The sequence below is a fragment of the Lactuca sativa genome, chromosome 5, assembly GCF_002870075.4.
Source record: "Lactuca sativa cultivar Salinas chromosome 5, Lsat_Salinas_v11, whole genome shotgun sequence".
In the NCBI taxonomy this organism is placed as follows: Eukaryota; Viridiplantae; Streptophyta; class Magnoliopsida; order Asterales; family Asteraceae; genus Lactuca; species Lactuca sativa.
Window position 1 is genome coordinate 179,937,543 of NC_056627.2, and position 21,547 is coordinate 179,959,089.

The 21,547-nt window shown below is 42.2% G+C and overlaps 1 protein-coding gene across 1 annotated transcript; it reads right to left on the minus strand.

Annotated features, from left to right (window-relative positions):
• Window positions 1-13,264: 13,264 nt before the first annotated feature.
• LOC128126243 (uncharacterized) lies at window positions 13,265-19,334 on the minus strand. Its single transcript, XM_052764000.1, has 2 exons — window positions 18,133-19,334; window positions 13,265-13,381 (listed from the first exon to the last, which is right to left on the minus strand). The coding sequence occupies exons 1-2, from the start codon at window positions 19,316-19,318 to the stop codon at window positions 13,347-13,349; spliced, it is 1,221 nt and encodes a 406-aa protein (XP_052619960.1). The 5' UTR covers window positions 19,319-19,334; the 3' UTR covers window positions 13,265-13,346.
• Between the last annotated feature and the right edge of the window lie 2,213 nt (window positions 19,335-21,547).

Sequence of the window (21,547 nt, forward strand, 5' to 3'; positions counted from 1 at the left end):
TTGAAAATTTTATTATTTAGAAAAACTATTATGAAAACTGTTTTGACTCTTTTGGCCCTTAAGAAACCGTGACTTGGCCATTTTTAACCCAAGTTTTGTATATTTGACAATATAAGCCCTAAAATGGGTTTTATGTTAGAACATGTTCATCATAATCTTATAAGCTATTATTCTTGACTCATTTAGTGTAAAATAACTTAGATTATGTTTTTTTCCTTTCTCATGTCATAGATCTCGAGTTAACACTCCTTTTGGTTACATATTCATCACAAAAACACATAAAATCACACATACATGCATAAAATCACACATAGCATACACATACACATGGATCTACACATTTTCTTGTATTGTCCCCCATAAAACATATGAAAACTGAAAAGAGAGAGGTATGAAGCTCACCTTGAGTTGTGGTTTCGTTTTTTGAAGGAAAAGATGAAGAAATGTCGATCCTAGCAAGTCTTCTTGGAGGATCTCGAACTTAGATGCTTCTAAGGTGCAAGATCACGAGTTTGATTAGGTTGAGAAGAGATTTAGATGAAATGAAGTAGCTAGATCATGGATTAGTCATCAACTTACTTTAGATGATGAACTACCTGATGAAAATCCTTAGACTTCAAGCCAAATTTTCGAGATCTTCAAAAGAGAAGAAGATGATCTTGAGAGTGGTTTAGAGAGAGTTTTTGGTGAGGTGTGTGTGTTGTGTTCGGCTGAGAGAAGTAAAGAGAGAGGAGGAGAGAGTGGTGATGGGATTTTTGCATGGAGATATGAGGCCTTAGCATGGGAATCCAAGAGATAATGGTGAGGTGGCTACCAAAAGTCAACTCCTCTTTCTTTGTGGGTTTGGGCCGAGAATGGAGAGGAGAAGGGAGAAAATTTGGGATTTTGCCCTTAAGCCCATATTATAGTTAATTTAGATGATGCTTGGCTCAAATAAATCAAAGTATAATTTTTGTGTCCTCTTAGTGCTAAATTAAATTGGTTGTGACCCATTAAAGTTAATCTAGTTTATTTTGGGTTCATAAGGCCCAAAAATGTTAAGTCTCGTGTATATGGGTCCAATTAGGACCCATTTGAGAGTTCTAGGTTCAAGATAGTTAAATTGGAAGCTCATTGGTACATTAGGCCCAATAAGGAAATCCTAGTCCAAAATGGACTTAAACCGGGATTTCAAGTGTTTCCAATTCTTTGTTGACTATTTGTAGTGCTTGAGTGAAGTATTTGATGAGGTTTTGTTGTTATTGAACAAGCATCATACATGCTTTCATATTGTTGATTCATAATTGATATAAGTGTTGTAGTTACAAGGCCTCAAAATTCCTAGTTGTGACAATCTTTATTTCGAGTTTTTAGTTGTCCACCGTTATGTCCGAAACTTCGAAAAATCATAACTTACTCATATGAAGTCATATTTGGGCGTTCTTTTTATGTATATTTACAGTTTTGGGATATCTACGACTTTCATTTAGATACCTAAGGTTGAAAAGCATTTTATTGGAATTTCGCGTTTTCAGCTTAACAGTGTTTTACCGGTATTGTCGCGGATCTTTGATTGGTCATAACTTCTTCGTTATAACTTGGATTTTAGTGTTCTTTATATTTTTGGAAACCTTGTTATGATATCTACCACTTAGTATACTCAGTTATGGTTACTGAACAAATTTATTTTTGGCCTAATTTTTGCTGGTGTTACATGCATGTTTTGACTTCCAGAATAATAAGATTATTCAAACTATCCACATTCGATATTACTTTAGAAGTAGGTTATGAGGCTAGAATTTCATGAGTTTTCTTGTAGATTGTATAAGGTGTTAGACATAGAAAAAGTTTGCTACGCCATTCATGAGTGCTCCTAAAATAAGATTTGAGTATTGGATTAAACCCACGCTCACCTAAATCACTTCATGGAATTTATCACGAGTGATTGTGAGATGATAATATCATATAATCTTCAAACCAAGATATATGAGTTGTTGACTACAAGTTGGTTGTGCATTGATGATTCAAAAACGCATCAGTAACTTGATGTTATAAAACATATCGTTGTGCATGATTTAACAAGTAGTTAGTACAAGCATATAATGTCGAAGTTTATCTGTTCCTTTTATCCTAAGAGGATTAAAAGCGATATCTTGGGCCCCTCGGTAACTTTTTTAACTTATGTGTCGGGCTTGGTTAGAACTAAATTGATATGTTCAGTTATGTTCTATGTCAGACAAATCGGAAATTGGGAAACAAACTGCAGGAAAATAAGTATGACAATGTTCCATGTATTTGCCTACATGATATCTTGAAGAATAGAGGGATATATGATCCCTTATCTAAAGGACGTGTCACTGACTGGGTCAGAGTCGACAGTGGCTTTTGAAAGCTACGATTGCTAATCGGATCCTAAAGTTGTATTGGTAGATATAGTTATTAGACTTATTCAAGTGGGAGACTGTTGGATTAGGTGTCTAAGCTCATAACTATAACTGGTATGTACTTGACCCGATAGAAGCATGCTCCTTTTGGATTGCCTTCACCAGTGCAATTTGATAGGATGGACTTTTGAGAATAAGGTTATTTGTGATTTATTAATATATTATAAGTATAATATATTTATTGAGAAATCATATTATTTAATTAGTATTGATCAAGAATTAATTTGGAATTAATTTATTGATCAAAAGAGACTAATTAAATATACGGAGACTGATTAAGTAAATCAATGGCTCTTATAGTGTGGGCCAAAGATCCATGGTTAATTAATATGGGCTAAACCAACATGGATAGTCCATGGAGGTTTAACCCATGGAGCCTAAGTAATATGAAAGGTCATGGTGCATTAGGGTTTGCATTGTTGTAACCCTAGCATTTGTTACACTATAAAAGAAATCCCCTAGAGCTAAAGTCGGTTGCCCCATCATTCTAAGAGAGTGATAATCGATAGCTAACTAGCCTATTCTCTCAAGCCTCTTCTTGCATTTGGTGTTTGTGACACACTTATAAGGTGTGATTGGTTGCGAAGGGCTTTACTCAAACTCCTAGAGTTGACTATGACGAGACCTTCTCTCCAGTAGTGAAGATCAAATCTATAAGGGTTATGCTAGCCATAGTTATGTTTAATGATTATGAAATATGACAAATGGATGTCAAAACCGCTTTCAAGAAGTGAGGATGAGTCATGTGTATATGTTAGTGCTAGTGGGAGTATAGTTAGCTTTCTAGTATTGTATGTGGATAACATATTTCTCATAGGAAACGACGTTCCAACCTTGCAGGAAGTTAAGTCCTGGCTTGGGAATTGTTTCGCGATGAAGGACCTCGGGCAAGGTGCTTATATTCTAGGGATAAGGATATTGATAAATAGGAGTTAAAAACTAATAGGACTTGGTCAAAGTACCTACTTGGACATGGTGTTGAAACGTTTCAACATGGAGAATTCCAATAAAGGAGAATTTCCTATCTAGAGCAATATGAAACTGAGTAAGACTTAGAGTCCGAGTACCGATGTCGAAATAGCAGAAATGACTCGAGTACCATATGCTTCTGCTATTGGCTCGATCATGTATGTTATAACATGTACTCGCCCTGATGTGGCTTTTGCTTTGAGCATGGTTAGTCGATATCAAGTGAATCTTGGTAGAACTCACTGGATAGTAGTAAAGAACATTATTAAGTACCTGCGGAGAACAAAGCACTTCGTCCTTACCCTCGGTAGGAGTGATGACTTGAGAGTGACAAGGTATAGTGACGCCAACTTTCAGACTGACAGAGATAATTTCCGCTCTCAGTCGGGCTGGGTATTTACCATAAATGGAGGAGCAATAACATGGAAAAGTTCCAAACAGGAGACTGTAGTTGATTTAACATGCGAATCAAAGTACATGGCAACAATTGAAGCGTTGAGGGAGGCAATATGGCTAAAGAACTTCATCGGAGACCTTGGAGTTGTACCAGCTGTAACGGAGCCTATGGAGATTTTCTATGACAACGAGTGTGTGGTCGCCTTAACCAAGGAACCAAGGGATCATGGCAGATCTAAGCATATCGACAGAAAATATCACTTCATAATACATCGAGTAGAAAAGGGACTCCTTGTAGTGAAGAGGGTATTGTCAGAGGATAACCTATCAGATCCCCTTATGAAGGGACTAAGTAGGGTTAAGCATTTGCATCATGCTAAGAGCATTGGTCTAAGGGATGATGTTAGTTTTAGTGATTAGATAGGCAGATAGAAACTTGTAATTAATAAGTGTGATTGACATTTGATGATTAAATAATAAGGGTTTTATTTATAAGTAAAGCTTACTATCTTCTGTCAATTGTTTATTTTATATTTCACTTTTGCATGTTTTGACTTCAAGAATAATATGATTGTTTGAAATATCCACAGTCAATCACAATTTGGAAGTAAGCTATGAGGTTAGACTGTCACGAATTGGCTTGTAGATTGTCTAAGGTGTGTAGACATAGCAAAAGTTTGCTACAACGTTCATGAGTGCTCCTGAAATAAGATTTAAGTCTTGGATTAAACCCACGCTCACATGAATCACTTCATGGAATTTATCACGAGTGATTGTGAGATGATAATATTGTATAGTCTTCAAACCAAGATACATGAGTTGTTGATTATGAGTTGGTTGTGCATTGATAGTACGAAAACGCTTCAGTAACTTGATGTTATAAAACGTGTTATTGTGTATAATTTAACAAGTAATTAGTCCAAGCATATAAGTCGAAGATTTTTTATTCCTTTTATCCTAAGAGGATTCAAAGCGATATCTTGGGCCCCTCGATAATTTTGTTTTGACTTATGAGCTGGGCCCGGTCAGGACTCAATTGATGTGTTCAATTAAGTTCTATGTCAAACAAATCAAAAATCGGGAAAAAAACTGTTGGACAATGAGTATGACCTTATTCCATGTCTTTTTCCACACGATATCTTGAAGAACAGAGGATTATATGATCCCTTATTTAAAAGAAAGCGACTTTTGAGAGCTACGATTGCTAATCGGATTTTGAAGTTACATTGGGAGTTATAGTTATTTGACTTATCCAAGTGGGAGACTATTGGATTAGGTTTCTAAGCCCATAACTATAATTGGTATGTACTTGACCCGATAGTAGCATGGTCTTTTTGGGTTGCCTTCACCGGAGCAATTTGATAGGATGGTGTTGGTAATAAATCCGAGATGAAGAATGCGAAATATCAAGAACAATCACCATAATATGCAAATAATCTGATAAACGTTTTTGTGTATATTGATTATGACATGAACGTACATAGAAAATCCCTATTCTGGTAAAAAGCTTACCTCAAAATCTAACCTAATGATTATTATAGGGAACATAAAATATTTACCATAAATATAAAATAAATGCCTTAAAATAAGCCAATGTATTAGAAGAGCTCGATTAAGAACTTCTGTTGTGAAGGCACCGTAGGGAATCATAAAACGATTAACCCTAAAAAGGCTTCCCTAAATAACCAAATATGTCAAATTAGTTTCAATATCTCAAATACTCAACAATCTCCCCCTAGATTTTGAAACTGATGAAGATCACGATTTCCGATCTTCTTCGCATTTCTCCCCTTAAATTGTGAGACTCATCAGCACATGGGGTCTTCAAATCGAGAGAAATAGAAATTATCTTTCAAATACGAACTCCACCTTGAATAATCATCACTCCCCCTCGAATCTTCAACAAATGCCATGGAGAGAATCTGGAAAGTTACGAAAAATTACCAACAATCTTCGAAACCCGTCAGATTTGATGGAATAAATCCCTTTTGAATATACCCAGTTCTAAAAAATTAAAACCGGAAAAGTAACCATTTTTTTTTTGTATTATTCGATTTTTAAATTTAGACATAAGAATAGAAAAAGAAGCAATTATTTAGAAGGGAGTAAAAATGAATAAGACCAAAGAAAAAGATTAGAATCGAAAATATTTTGGTAAGAAGGGGGTAAAATGGTAAAACCCAATAATTTGTGAAGAATAAAGAAATTGGGTAGAAGTTGTCAAGTTTAGAAAATTCTAATGACAAAACCCATGGATTTTTAAAGGATTTTGAAAGGGGATTTAATTTTGCTAAGCAATGTAACCTTTGAGGACTGAATTCGAAAATTGAATCATCTTCTTCGTTTAATCTAATGAACACGCTATGTTTGACTTTCAAAAGTCAAGCCAGTTACGAATCAAATTCCTTCGATCAATACTGCAATAACGAAACCCCAAATTAATTCCGATTGGTGCTGATTAATAACGTCATTCACTTGCGAGTTCGATTTTGAGAATGAATATTCAGATTTCTATGCGTTGAAAGATTTGGACGAGAGCAGTTTTGGATGTCAAATATTGATTCCAAAATCCGATTCCATGACTACGATCCCGGTGAATGATTTTCGATTTCGTGACATTCAATACTTCCGATTTCGACTTTGAAGCGTGAAATTCCGATTTAGATTTCACTCCAACACAAAAATTCCGATTTTGAATTGTGACATCGACTGATGTTTCGTTCCTATTTCCAGTATCGATTTCATAGGCTAGAAGCCCCGATCACAGAACTGCGAGCCTTTATTCCATACGATACGAAAGCAGCTTGTCCGATTCCGAGACCAAGGAACGAACAATCTAGAACTCTGTTATCCAATATTTAACTCCGAACGAAAGCATTGAGTTGCGAATCTGATTTCATTACGAGCGAGCCTTTGTTTACAAGCGAGCCAAGAACAACGAACCTATAAATGCGAATGGAGGACTGCGAACCTGTAGAGGCGAATCACTGAACGCTTAATTTGGAACTGCGAACCATCAAGCCATGAACACGAACGTGATTTACTGACTATGAATGCTTGGGAACGTTCGCAGCGATTCCCGGTTTTAACGTCAATTTCGTTGATGAAGATGCGAATCTGGTTTCTGAGTTGGACTTTCGCATCTTCTGACATTGGCGTCTAGACTTTCGCATGTGGTTGTTTGTCTCCGCTTCAAAGAACGAACACAGGAACAGGACAACATAAGATGGCCAAATGCCCGAAAAACATCCCTGGTATTTTAATAAAATGACAGATTTCGCCCTTCACTCCGAAACTCAACAATATTCGTCAATAACTCCGAATCTAACCCCCAATATTTCCATGAATGCGAATCTGAACATCCTAATGCAGTGAACTGACAGCATGTATCCCTTTTGCTGAAATGTGTGAAATGATAGCCTCATTTTTGCATAAAATGTCACTTTTCACCTTCTTTTTCATATTTTCAGCCTTTTGTCATTTCCAACAATTAAAAGTCAATGAAAATTTATTTCTTCAATAAACTTTCTCCTTTTTGACTAATTTTTGACCATCTTTTGTCCCCTTTTTTGTTTTTAATAATTAAATGACAAAACTTTTCAAGACACTTTTGGTACCCATTTAAGATTCAAGAATGAAGTTGGTTTCTTGCACACCATTTATTTGATAAAAATCTATCATCCTCTGAAAATAATTCCTTTTTTTTAGTTGGAAAACAAAAATTCCCATAGAATTCGTTAAACCAACCAAATTCTTTTTTCTTTTCCTTTCAACTTCTAACATTTTTATCTGAAGAAAAATGAGAATTAAAGTTTCTTTGAGCATGCTTGACTTCAACTTTCTCAGCTTTTTCACAAGCATTGGGTACTTGTACCATGGGCATCCAAACTTTCTTTATTTTACTCTTGTTCTTCTTCTTCTTCCTTTTCTTTTTTCTAGGCTTCAGAAACGAATTTCGGATCTGAACAACCTTTTCATCTTTCTTAATCTGAACATTTGAAGACTATCGAACATAATCCTTAGGAGTTTGATAAATCTGAACATCTTGAATTATTGGCTTTTTGTAAGGAACCAATCCTTTAAAGACATCATCAACACACAAAAGATCATCTCCAGTTATTCCAATAGAACAAAACCCCTTCACTTTCACGATTTCCGAAGATTTACTTTGAGATTCTTCTTCAAAACAACTAGATTCGGATTGTGAAGCTTCTGAAAAATTTGAAACACTTGACTCCACCTCAACAAGAACATCTGAAGTCGCTTTTTCTAGGGCTGTCAAATCGGGCAGTCGTGTCGTGTTTTTGGCTGACACGACACGACACAACACGACACGACACGATGTCGTGTTTTTTTTTCATTAACACAAAAACGAACCAATTAAAACACGCCAACATGACACGACACGACAAAGATAATATTACATAACTATTAGTGTATTTCATTCATACTTAAAGATATACAACACGATAAAAACGAAAAACACGAAAAACCCGACAACCAAATGCTTAATCGTGTCAATTTATGAACACGAACACGACACGACACGACATCGTGTTTTTTAATCTTGACACGAACACGAATTCGAATTTTGATTTCGTCCAGATTTTGTTTCGTTTCGTGTATTTTTGTCGTGTCATGTCATAAATTGACACCCCTAACTTTTTCTTCAGAAACTTGAAGAACATAATGAACTTTATTAATAACACCAAGAACACCTTCTTTTTCTTTTCTTTCTTTCTCTAAGTTCTATTGTATTTGCTACAAAAGTAAGTATTCTTTGATAAAGATAAATTGTTTTAACAAATCTTTATCTTCCTCTACACGATTACTTTTAAATCCACCACTAGAAATCTGTGTGAAATCACCAATCTTCTCATCAACATAGAGATTATACATCTCAATGGCATTCTTCAACATAGATTGTTCAGGAACATCCCAAAACAAATATCTTTCTTTAAGACGAAACTTTGGATCTATAACTTTTAATCCTAGTCTCTTAATGCCTTTTAACACCTTATAATCCGCCATTTAATCTTCAACAAGAAAGAAAACTTGAAAAGAGAAAGTAGATCTGATGAGAATTCTAGAGAGAGAAAATAGATTTGAGATGGTTTCTAGAGAGAGAAACAGATCAGAAATGATTTTTGGAGAGATAAAGTAGATATGAACACAAAAAATCGAATAAACACGAAATATTTCTTGTTATACTCTTCTAGAACACTATTTAAAATCAAATCGGATGAAATAATGAGTAGAAGATAACAGATCTGAACAAGATTTTGCAATAAAATGAGGTATTAGACTTTTTCTTTTCAGAAAACTTATAAAACTTGAAGAACAAGGCGAGATTCATGAGAAAATATCGCCATGAACAAGATCGATTCTTGCAAAAATCGTTGAGATCTACTAGAACCCACTCTAATACCACTTGTTGGGAATAAATCCGAGATGACGAATGCGGAATATCAAGAAAAATAAAGAATCAATCACCATAATATGCAAGTAATCTGATAAAGGTTTTTGTGTATATTGATTATGACATGAACGTACAGAGTAAAACCCTAATTTTGTAAAAAGCTTACCTCAAAATCTAACCTAATGATTATTTATAGGGAACATAAAATATTTACGATAAATATAAAATAAATGCCTTAATATAAAACCAATGCCTTAGAAGAGCTCGATTAAGAATCTCTACTGTAAAGGCACCGTATGGAATCAAAAAGTGATTAACCCTAGAAAGGCTTCCCTAAATAAACAAATATGTCAAATTAGTTTCAATATCTCAAATATTCAACAGATGGATATTTGAGAAAGAGGTTATTTGTGATTTATTAATATATTATATGAATGATATATTAATTGAGAAATCATATTATTTAATTGGTATTGATCAAGAATTAATTTGGAATTAATTTAGTGATCAAAAGAGATTGATTAAATTTACGGGGACTGATTAGGTAAATCATTAATACTTATAGTTTGGGCTAATGATCCATGTTGGTTAGGGATGGACTAAACCTATATGATAGTCCATGAAGGTTTAGTCCAAAGGGCCTATAAAATGTGAAGAGGCATGATGAATTAGGGTTTACATGTAAGAAACCCTAGGAATTCCACACTATAAAAGTAACCCTTAGCATCCCTAAAATCGGCCACAAGAATTCCAAGGTGAAACCCTAGCTGATTTGTACTTCCTAACCTCTCTTTAATAAGTCTCCTTTTCTTTTGGTGTTTGTAACTTATTAGAAGTATCACACTTGAGGTACTAACCTCTCGAAAGGCCAAGAACTACAAGCTATAACTAAAAGGTATTCATGTAACTAGTTTTTATGTTGTATATCTCCAATTTCATGCTAGCTAGGGTATATGCTTTGGATAAAATGAAATTGCATGTATAACTTGAGAAAACATAGGTCCAAAGCATTAGGTTTGTATGTGCACCATAGGATTGTTATAGTGCTTAAAACTTATCACAAGGAAGGTATAATTGAGCTGATGGAGGATCGCCTTAGGGCATTCAGGAGTGACATGGCCCTTGGCCACTTGGGGACTCGTATGCTCTCCTTCAAGGATTTTAGGGGATGCAGAGCACTAGACTTCTGTCGGGTGAAAGACCCCATTGCATCCAAACGATGGATAGCTGATATCGAGTGTGCTCAGATAACCAGCTTCTACCCTGAGGTGTCGAAGGCCAAGTTTGTCATGGGGTGTTTGAGGGATTGAGCTAGGGACTTGTGCGAGGAGGTCGGTCATGCATTGGGAGTCCCATCCATTGCGACCATGACCTGGTCGGATTTCGTGACCCAATTCTAAGTCAAGTTTGCACCCATTGTAGAGATTCAACAGTTAGCCAGAGAGTTCCTGGACATGAGATAGACAACTGAGACTATGGCGGATATCATCATAAAATTCATGGAGAGGGCTTTATTGGTTCCAGAGTACATAGCTGATGAGCAGATGAAGAAGACTAGATACCACGATATGATAAGACCGGAGATCAGGGAGTTTGTTAGTTACTCAGCGTGTAGATACCACGATATGATAAGACCGGAGATCAGGGAGTTTGTTAGTTACTCAGCGTGCCCGACACTGGACGACATGATATCCAGGGCATGCAAGAGAGGGATTGTTAAAGAGACTATAGGGAAGAGGAAGGCGGAGTCTAGGTAGACAGGAGGGATTTCTGCGAAGAAACCCAAGGGATTTGACTTAAGGTAGAAGGGACATCAGGTCCGGGGCCGCTGTGGGAAATGCAGAAAGCCACATGAGGGAGCTTGTAGGTTGGGGAGCTCAGGCTGCTGCAAGTGCGGCAAGGCCGGGTACTTTAGCAAGGATTGTACCACTCCCACTCCTACCATTTTGACATCAAATCTGATTTGCTTCCATTGGAATCAGAAGGGCCACAGGAAGGCCCACTGTCCGAGCTTAGCATCAAAAGCTCCAGTGGTGGCGCCGGTTGTAGTGACCCTATGAATCACAGACGGCCGATAGGGCAAGACAGATGCTCTAGTGGTGAGGAGCCGAACCTTTCTGTTCACCGCTAAGGAGGCACGGGCTACACCAGATGTTGTTACGGGTATGTTTCTTTCCCTTAACTCTTATTTAACGTTATGACAGTACATACATTTTTATATATCTTGTTTTAGGATCGTTCCTCGTGAACAATATTCCTATTTGGGTATTATTTGACTTGGGAGCCACCCGATCTTCCGTATCTCTTGCCCTCAGCAAGAAGTTTCCGGAGTCTTCGAGCATGTTAGACTACCCACAAGAGGTGGAGATTGCAGATGAGCGGTCCGTTCATGCATCGAGGGTCCATCGAGGTTGTGTATTGAGGATGTACGACAAGTGCTATGCTATCGACTTGGTTCCCATCCCTCTGCGCGAGAACAAAGTCATAGTAGGGATGGATTGGTTGAGCCCCAATGGGACAGTGATTCATTGCAAGCACCAACTGCTATGAGTACGGACCCCAAGTGGAGGAGAGTTGGTGGTCCAGCGAGAGAGAGCTTAGTGTGACCCCGTTTTATGTTCCGCTACTAGGGCCAGACGTTATCTCCATTAGGGTTGCTCGAGGTTTGTCACTTACATCATGGATACACGGGAGCAGGTTAGAGCGACGATTGGTGAGGTACCGGTTATTCGTGAGTATCCGGATGTATTTTCAAAGGATCTACCTAGGTTGCCTCCGGCGAGGCAGGTGGAGTTTCGAATCAATCTGGTTCTCGATGCAGCTCCCAAGCCAAGGCACCATATCGATTGGCCCTGCCAGAGATGTAGGAGTTGTCTACATAGCTGCAGGAGCTGTTAGACAAGGGGTTCATCCGACCGAGTAGCTTGTTGTGGGGTGCGTTGATCCTATTCGTGAAAAAGAAGGATAGGTCGCACCAGATGTGCATACACTACTGGGAGTTGAACAAGCTAACGGTGAAGAACCGTTACCCACTCTTGAGGATCAATAATCTATTCGACCAGGTTTAGGGGGTGTCTTGCTTTTCCAAGATTGATATGCGCTCAAGATACCACCAAATGAGCGTCATGGAGAAGGATATGCAGAAGATGGCCTTCCGAACTCGATATGGGCACTATAAGTTTGTGGTGATGCCTTTCGGTCTCACCAATGCCCCGACCGCGTTGATGGACCTCATGAACCACATGTACAACCGGATGTTAGATCGGTCGGTGATAGTGTTTATTGATGATATCCTGGTCTACTCCAAGACCTAGGATCAACATAAGGGGCACCTGCGAGAGATGTTGGATACCCTGAGGATGGAGAGCTTGTACCCAAAGTTCTCCGAGTGCGAGTTATGGTTGCAAGGTGCAGTTTCCGGGGCACCTTGTTAACCAGAATGGTATTCTGGTCGATCCGGCCAAGGTGGAGGCCGTGATGAGATGGGAGGCTCTGAGGTCTCCATCCGAGATTCGGAGCTTCCTCGGTTTAGAAGGATATTATCGGAGATTCATTCAGGATTTATCTAAGATAGCGGTACCTCTGACCCAGCTGACAAAGAAGGTTGTTGTCTTTTGTTGGGGGCCTGAGCAGTAGACATCGTTCGAGACATTGAGGCAGAAGTTGTGTGAGGCATCGATCTTAGCCCTGCCAGAGGGTGTTGAGGATTTTGTGGTGTATTATGATGTGTCTATCTTGTATTTGGGCATAGTGTTGATGCAGAGAGGCACATCATCGCCTACACCTCGAGTTAGTTGAAGCCTCACAAGGAGAATTACCCGACGCATGACCTGGAGTTCGGGGCAGTTTTTTTTGCCCTCAATATTTGGCGACACTACCTCTATGGGGTTGTCACACCCCCGAACTGTCAGAAAACAATAGCGGAAATGTCTGGGGGCGGGTGACGTCATGCGTAGTATCACAACAGTTGTATCATAGCAAGCAAAGTAAACATGTGACAACTCAAATTTTTCAAACAAATTTTTCATTTTTAAAACATAATATTTTCCATTAAATACAAGGCATAAATAGTTTAATTATTCGGTCAATACAATTATTCAAACTCCCAAGATCCTAAAACAATCTTCAGTGTGTATCGATCATGCCGGCGCCTTCCCACGGTCCTCGCTAGTACCTGAAATACATACATACACAACAACTGTAAGCATAAATGCTTAGTGAGTTCCCCAATATACACTTACACACATACGCCTTTCCAGGCCCTGACCTTCTGGTCCTCATTACAACGCCTTCCGGCCCATAACATAATCGCCTTCCGGCCCATAACATATTGCCTTCCGGCCCACATATCATACATAGCACATATAACGCTTATCTTACCACATATAGCATACATATCCATATAACACTTAACTTACCACATATAGCATACATATCGCATAACATATTCGACCTTCCGGTCACACAGTCAAACCCTTCCGGGTACAGTATAGTGAGAAAACTCACCTCGTAAGTGCCGAAAGCTAGCAACTCCTGAAATCACTCGCGCACAAACCAACGAGCTACAACCCTCCTATAACATTACATAACTCATTAACACTCATATCATCTAAGTGTGACCATCCCTAAGAAGTCAGACTTAGGTCAACTCTGGTCAACGGTCAACGGTCAACTCGACTGGACTCGGCGAGTACCATGGCGACTCGGCGAGTCTAGTCGTCCTTACAGATTCCTGAATATTCCCTTTCTACTCGTCGAGTATACCTCTTGACTCGACGAGGTCCTCGTGGAAGAATCGCGGGGCCACCCCGACTCCACCCGCCGAGTCTGATGAACAACTCGGCGAGTCCCAGCAAATCTTCAAGCTACTCGCCGAGTCTGAAGAACAACTCGGCGAGTCCATGCCATGCAGACGAGTAACTGCTTCCTGAGATAGGTCTCGTCCCGAAGTACACATTCATGGGACCTTCTGGACCTCTAAAGGTCCTAATACAAGACTATAATCGTGGGGGGTAACAAGGCATTACATCATCAAATCATTAAATGGGTTCTATAAACCCTAATTTCATAAATACATCAATATAATAGATTTGGTCCGAGTATTACCTGAAAACGCACTCTCTGTGTCCCCCAAATCTCATGACTCAATCCTCCTTGATATTCCTTTAGCCAAATCCCTCTTCTTCTTGCCTAACCAATTCTTCCAAGTTCCAAAGCTTTTCTCCCTTGCTCTAGGCGTCCACAGCGATTAGGGTTCCTCTCAATTGACCAAAAGACTGAAAATGACGGCCTAAGAGGCGTTAAATACGATCCAAACTGAACGGTTAGGGTTTCTGCTGAACAGCGTCGACTCGCCGAGTCCATATCTGGACTCGTCGAGTCCAGTCGCGGACCCGCGACCAAGTCCGCGATCCTACTCGGCGAGTCTAGGCTCCAACTCGCCGAGTCCCCTCTTAAATCACCCCAAAACATAATTTTAATAATACCTGAGATTCCGGGCTGTTACAATTCTCCCCCACTTGGATTAGACTTCGCCCTCGAAGTCTCATTCTGCAAATAGTTCCGGATGCTGCTCCCGCATTTCGCGCTCCGGTTCCCAAGTCATTTCTGATCCCTTACGGTGTTGCCATTGAACCAACACCAGAGGTACTTCCTTGTTCCTCAGAACCTTGATCTTCCGATCCCTGATAGCCACTGGTCTCTCCGCGTAATTCAGGCTCGCATCCACCTGAATATCCTCCAATGGAACCACTGCCGACTCATCGGCTATGCACTTCCTCAACTGCGACACATGAAAAGTGTCATGGATCTGACCCAACTCCGCTGGCAACTCCAACCGGTAGGCCACCCGACCTATCCTTGCAATCACACGAAATGGCCCAATATACCGGGGCCCCAACTTGCCTCTCTTCCTGAACCGAATCACTCCTTTCCAAGGAGAGACCTTCAGGAGAACGAAGTCGCCGACCTGAAATTCAAGCTCGGATCGGCGCCTGTCTGCATAACTCTTCTGTCGGCTCTGGGCAGTCAATAACCTTTGTCTCACTCACTGAATCTGCTCTGTCGTCTGGAGCACGATCTCCGTGCTGCCCATCACTCTCTGTCCCACCTCTCCCCAACAAATGGGGGTCCGACACCTCCTACCATACAACAGCTCGAAAGGTGGCATACCAATGCTCGAATGATGGCTGTTGTTGTAGGAGAACTCTGCCAATGGTAAGTACGCATCCCAACTACCCCCGAAGTCTAACACACACGCTCGGAGCATGTCTTCCAGCGTCTGAATTGTCCGTTCGCTCTGACCGTCTGTCTGGGGATGGTATGCGGTACTAAAATGCAATTTAGTACCCAGCTCCTCATGGAATTTCTTCCAGAATCTGGAAGTAAAGCGCACATCACGGTCTGACACAATCGAGATCGGCACCCCGTGCCGAGACACCACCTCTCTAACGTATATCTCCGCCAATTTCTCCGCCGAAGAACTCTCATTGATGGCAAGGAAGTGTGCACTCTTTGTCAACCTATCCACGATCACCCAAATTGCGTCAACTCCCCTAGCAGTCCTCGGCAATTTGGTGATAAAATCCATAGTAATCTGTTCCCACTTCCACTCGGGGATCTCCAATGGCTGTAACTTGCCATGCGGTCTCTGGTGCTCAGCCTTAACCCTACGGCAGGTCAAACACCTCTCAACGAACCATGCCACGTCCCTCTTCATACAGGGCCACCAATATTCCTTCCTTAAATCCAAATACATCTTCGTAGCACCGGGATGAATCGAGAATTTCGATTTATGAGCCTCTTCCATCAACGTAATACGCGTACCGCCCACAAACGACACCCAAATCCGACCCTGAAACGTCATAAGGCCTCAACTATCCTTGACAAACTCTGAGATTAACCCCACAACCCGCTCTTTCTTCTGCATTTCTGGTCGCACAGCCTCAGCCTGTGCCCTACGAATATCGTCCAATACAGGAGTCATCACGGTCAGTCTCAAGCACACATCTCGCAATGGAGTGCTCTCCGCCCTGCGGCTCAATGCATCGGCTACCACATTAGCCTTGCCTGGGTGGTACAGGATCTCACAATCATAATCCTTGACCACATCCAACCACCTCCTCTGACGCATATTTAGGTTGGGTTGATCCATCAAATACTTCAAACTCTTATGGTCCGTGTATATCGTACATCGAACCCCATACAAGTAGTGACGCCAAATCTTGAGAGCGAACACTACTGCTCCCAGCTCTAAATCATGCGTGGGATATCTCGCCTCATGAGGCTTCAGCTGCCTCGATGCATAAGCTATCACATGACCCCTCTGCATTAACACCGCACCCAATCCCGAAATCGATGCGTCGCAATATACCACGAAATCTTCCATCCCTTCTGGGAGAGCTAATACCGGGGCTTCGCACAATCTCTGGCGAAGTGTCTCAAAGGAGGTCTGCTGCTCGGGCCCCCATGAGAATGTAACACCCTTCCGGGTCAATCTGGTGAGTGGCACAGCGATCTTGGAGAAATCCTTGATAAATCTCCGATAATACCCTGCCAACCCAAGGAAACTTCTGATCTCAGAGGGTGACTTCGGCACCTCCCAACTCATCACCGCCTCAACCTTGGCCGGATCGACCAATATCCCTTTCTGATTAACCACGTGTCCTAGAAACTGGACCTCCCGCAACCATAATTCACATTTGGAGAACTTTGCATAAAGTTTCTCCGACCTCAATACCGCAAGGACCTCCCTCAAATGCTCCTCATGCTGCTCTCTCGATCTCGAATACACCAGAATGTCGTCGATAAATACGATCACCGACCGATCCAACATCGGCCTGCATACCCTGTTCATGAGATCCATGAACACAGCCGGGGCATTGGTGAGTCCAAAAGGCATCACCACAAACTCATAATGCCCATATCGCGTCCTAAACGCTGTCTTCTGGACATCTTCATCCCGTACTCACCTGATGGTAACCCGACCTCAGATCGATCTTGGAAAACCAAGATGCTCCCTGCAACTGATCGAATAAATCATCGATCCTCGGCAACGGGTAACGGTTCTTGACCGTTAGCTTGTTCAACTCCCGGTAATCGATGCACATCCGGTGTGAACCATCCTTCTTCTTGACGAACAAAATAGGTGCTCCCCATGGCGAGCTGCTCGGCCGAATGAATCCCTTTCCCAGCAACTCCTGGAGTTGCGAAGACAACTCTTGCATCTCTGGAGGTGCAAGACGATAGGGCACTTTAGCAATAGGCGCTGCCCCCGGCACCAGATCGATATTAAACTCCACTTGCCTCACAGGCGGTACTCCCGGCAACTCCTCGGGAAAGACATCTGAAAATTCGCGCACCACCGGAACTTCCTCAACTGACTTCGGTTTCTCGGAAACCTCCCGCGTATCCATCACATACGCCACAAAACCTTTACAGCCCTGCCGTAGACACTGCCTCGCCCTAGCGGCCGAACAAAAAGCTGATCCCGAACGGGTACCCTCGTCGTACACCGAAAGAACTCCCCCTCTAGGGTCTCGTATAGTCACCAACTGACGCTCACAATCGATGACAGCGCCGAACCGGCTCAGCCAGTCCATGCCCACGATGACACAGACATCCCCCATCGCGATAGGAATCAGATCAATTGGGAATCCAATCCCGAAAATCTCTAGCACACATCCCCGAAGAACCTCCGTAGCGCAAATCACCTTCTCGTCAGCTATGGAGACTCTCAAAGGTCGACTCAACGACTCACGACTAACGCCAATATGTCGGCTAAAGGCCAAGGACACAAAGGACCTACTCGCACCCGAGTCAAATAACACTAAGGCAGGCACAGAGTTCACAAGGAAAGTACCTACGCGCATAATAACATAAGCATAACATATCGACATTAAAATAAATACATGAATTACAACATACCTGCCACAACATCGGGCGCAGCGCGGACCTCCTCCGCAGTCAGCTGAAAGGCTCTCCCACGAGCCCTCGGGGCCTCGACCTTCACCGGTCGAGTCTCAGTAGTCCTGGCAACAGGTGCAGATCCCTGACGAAGCTGAGGGCACTCGGCCTTCCGATGGCCGGTCTGGTTGCAATGAAAACAAACCATAAATCCCTTGGGACACTCCCTAGCAATGTGTCCCTCCTTGCCACACTTGTAGCAAGCACCGGCTCGACACGCCCCATCGTGACCCTTACCGCACTTTACGCAAGTGCGGTTCTTCGAACCTCCCGTCCTCGAATCGGCGGACTTGATCCGCTTGGCTGCCGGCTGAGACTGAGCCGGTCGCCGGTCTGCCTGCTGAGACTCGGCCTCCTCCCTGGCCTGAGTCTCTAACTCGATCTCACGCTTCCTGGCATTCGCCTGAAGCTCAGTAAAAGTATGGTAAGTGGAGTTTGATACAAACTCCCGGATCTCCCTCCTCAGAACACCCAAGTACCGGCTCATCCGAGCCTGCTCTGTGGCCACTAGCTCGGGGCAAAACATCGCCCTCTCGTGGAACTTCCGCGTGATCGCCGCCACCGAATCAGTACCCTGCTTGAGGGTTAAGAACTCCTGAACCAATCGTTCCCGCTCCACCGGGGGAACGTACTCATCCCTGAACATGGTAGTGAACCCCTCCCATGTCACTGCCGCAGTCTCTGCTAAAGTGAAGTTCGCCGTCACGAACTTCCACCAGTCCTTGGCTCCCAGACGGAGCTGGTTCAAAGCGAACCGTACCCTCAGGTGCTCCGGGCATGAACAAGTGTAGAAGCACCCCTCTATATCTGCGATCCACCTCATCGCAGCAATCGGATCCTGCGTCCCATCGAACTCCGGTGGCTTCGTGTTGCTGAACTCTCGGAACAGCAATGAATCACCCCCCTGTGGCCTAGCAGCGGCCACAGCTGCGGTAGCTGCAGCGGTTGCAGCCTCAGTCAATGCGGCGTACCGCTCGTCGAACGTCTCCATCAGAGTGGTCTTGATAGACCCAAACATCTCCGGGATCTCAGCCCGGATCGCCGCCGCCACCTCCTCGTGGATCATCTGACGAATATCCTCGTCACTCACACCGCTCGTACTCGCCCCGTGCCGCGGTCTAACCATGATATCTCTGAAATACAACATAAAACTATCAGAGATTCTACCGAGTATAATCGTACTCGACACGCAACCCTACTCAGTCCTAGATATCCAGGGATTCTTACTTGGGCCTCCCACTGACCCGGTGTCCTCGGTAGTACAGGCCCAATACTACCGACCACACCGCATCAATGTTCATCCCAAGTCCTCCTCCCCAAACTCCAGATAGTGAGTACTCTACTTCTGATACGCTCTATCTACCCGCATACTAGCAAAGCATCACATATAGGCAACTTCCCTAGACTAAGGCATCATAAATCAGGCCACTCTAGTCCTATCATGAATACCTAGTCTTCTAGCATGCATAACAATTCATATCATATAATATTGTAAGGTATTTTGGGGATCTTTTACCGTTCGGGCGCTGACTGATCGTACACACTGCTTCTTTCTTGCTTACCACGAAACCATTTACAAAAGTTTAGGCCTTTATTTGAAAAGTTTCTTCAAATCCTCGGTTTGAGTTCAGTTACCCCCGAAGGTGCACCCGAATCCCTCAAACCAAGGCTCTGATACCAATTGTGACAACTCAAATTTTTCAAACAAATTTTTCATTTTTAAAACATAATATTTTCCATTAAATACAAGGCATAAATAGTTTAATTATTCGGTCAATACAATTATTCAAACTCCCAAGATCCTAAAACAATCTTCAGTGTGTATCGATCATGCCGGCGCCTTCCCACGGTCCTCGCTAGTACCTGAAATACATACATACACAACAACTGTAAGCATAAATGCTTAGTGAGTTCCCCAATATACACTTACACACATACGCCTTTCCAGGCCCTGACCTTCTGGTCCTCATTACAACGCCTTCCGGCCCATAACATAATCGCCTTCCGGCCCATAACATATTGCCTTCCGGCCCACATATCATACATAGCACATATAACGCTTATCTTACCACATATAGCATACATATCCATATAACACTTAACTTACCACATATAGCATACATATCGCATAACATATTCGACCTTCCGGTCACACAGTCAAACCCTTCCGGGTACAGTATAGTGAGAAAACTCACCTCGTAAGTGCCGAAAGCTAGCAACTCCTGAAATCACTCGCGCACAAACCAACGAGCTACAACCCTCCTATAACATTACATAACTCATTAACACTCATATCATCTAAGTGTGACCATCCCTAAGAAGTCAGACTTAGGTCAACTCTGGTCAACGGTCAACGGTCAACTCGACTGGACTCGGCGAGTACCATGGCGACTCGGCGAGTCTAGTCGTCCTTACAGATTCCTGAATATTCCCTTTCTACTCGTCGAGTATACCTCTTGACTCGACGAGGTCCTCGTGGAAGAATCGCGGGGCCACCCTGACTCCACCCGCCGAGTCTGATGAACAACTCGGCGAGTCCCAGCAAATCTTCAAGCTACTCGCCGAGTCTGAAGAACAACTCGGCGAGTCCATGCCATGCAGACGAGTAACTGCTTCCTGAGATAGGTCTCGTCCCGAAGTACACATTCATGGGACCTTCTGGACCTCTAAAGGTCCTAATACAAGACTATAATCGTGGGGGGTAACAAGGCATTACATCATCAAATCATTAAATGGGTTCTATAAACCCTAATTTCATAAATACATCAATATAATAGATTTGGTCCGAGTATTACCTGAAAACGCACTCTCTGTGTCCCCCAAATCTCAGGACTCAATCCTCCTTGATATTCCTTTAGCCAAATCCCTCTTCTTCTTGCCTAACCAATTCTTCCAAGTTCCAAAGCTTTTCTCCCTTGCTCTAGGCGTCCACAGCGATTAGGGTTCCTCTCAATTGACCAAAAGACTGAAAATGACGGCCTAAGAGGCGTTAAATACGATCCAAACTGAACGGTTAGGGTTTCTGCTGAACAGCGTCGACTCGCCGAGTCCATATCTGGACTCGTCGAGTCCAGTCGCGGACCCGCGACCAAGTCCGCGATCCTACTCGGCGAGTCTAGGCTCCAACTCGCCGAGTCCCCTCTTAAATCACCCCAAAACATAATTTTAATAATACCTGAGATTCCGGGCTGTTACAAAACACAACCATTACATTACAATATGATTATTTACATTTGTTTGAAAACATAGTTTGTATGTAACAATATATGAAAAAGTAAAAGATGTGACTCCAAAATGCTCTATCTTCTCCAAAAGTTGGCAAGCGTACCTCTCTATTGTTGCCTTGAAAATACAAGCAGTTTTGAAAATGTATCAG

Excerpts from the sequence above, each read along its gene's own strand:
- LOC128126243 (XM_052764000.1), bottom strand. The coding sequence starts at position 19,318 with ATGTTGTATTTCAGAGATATCATGGTTAGACCGCGGCACGGGGCGAGT. Across the intron at positions 13,382-18,132 it reads TGCGCCCGATGTTGTGGCAG|GTACTAGCGAGGACCGTGGG; the intron begins GTATGTTGTAAT and ends TATGTATTTCAG.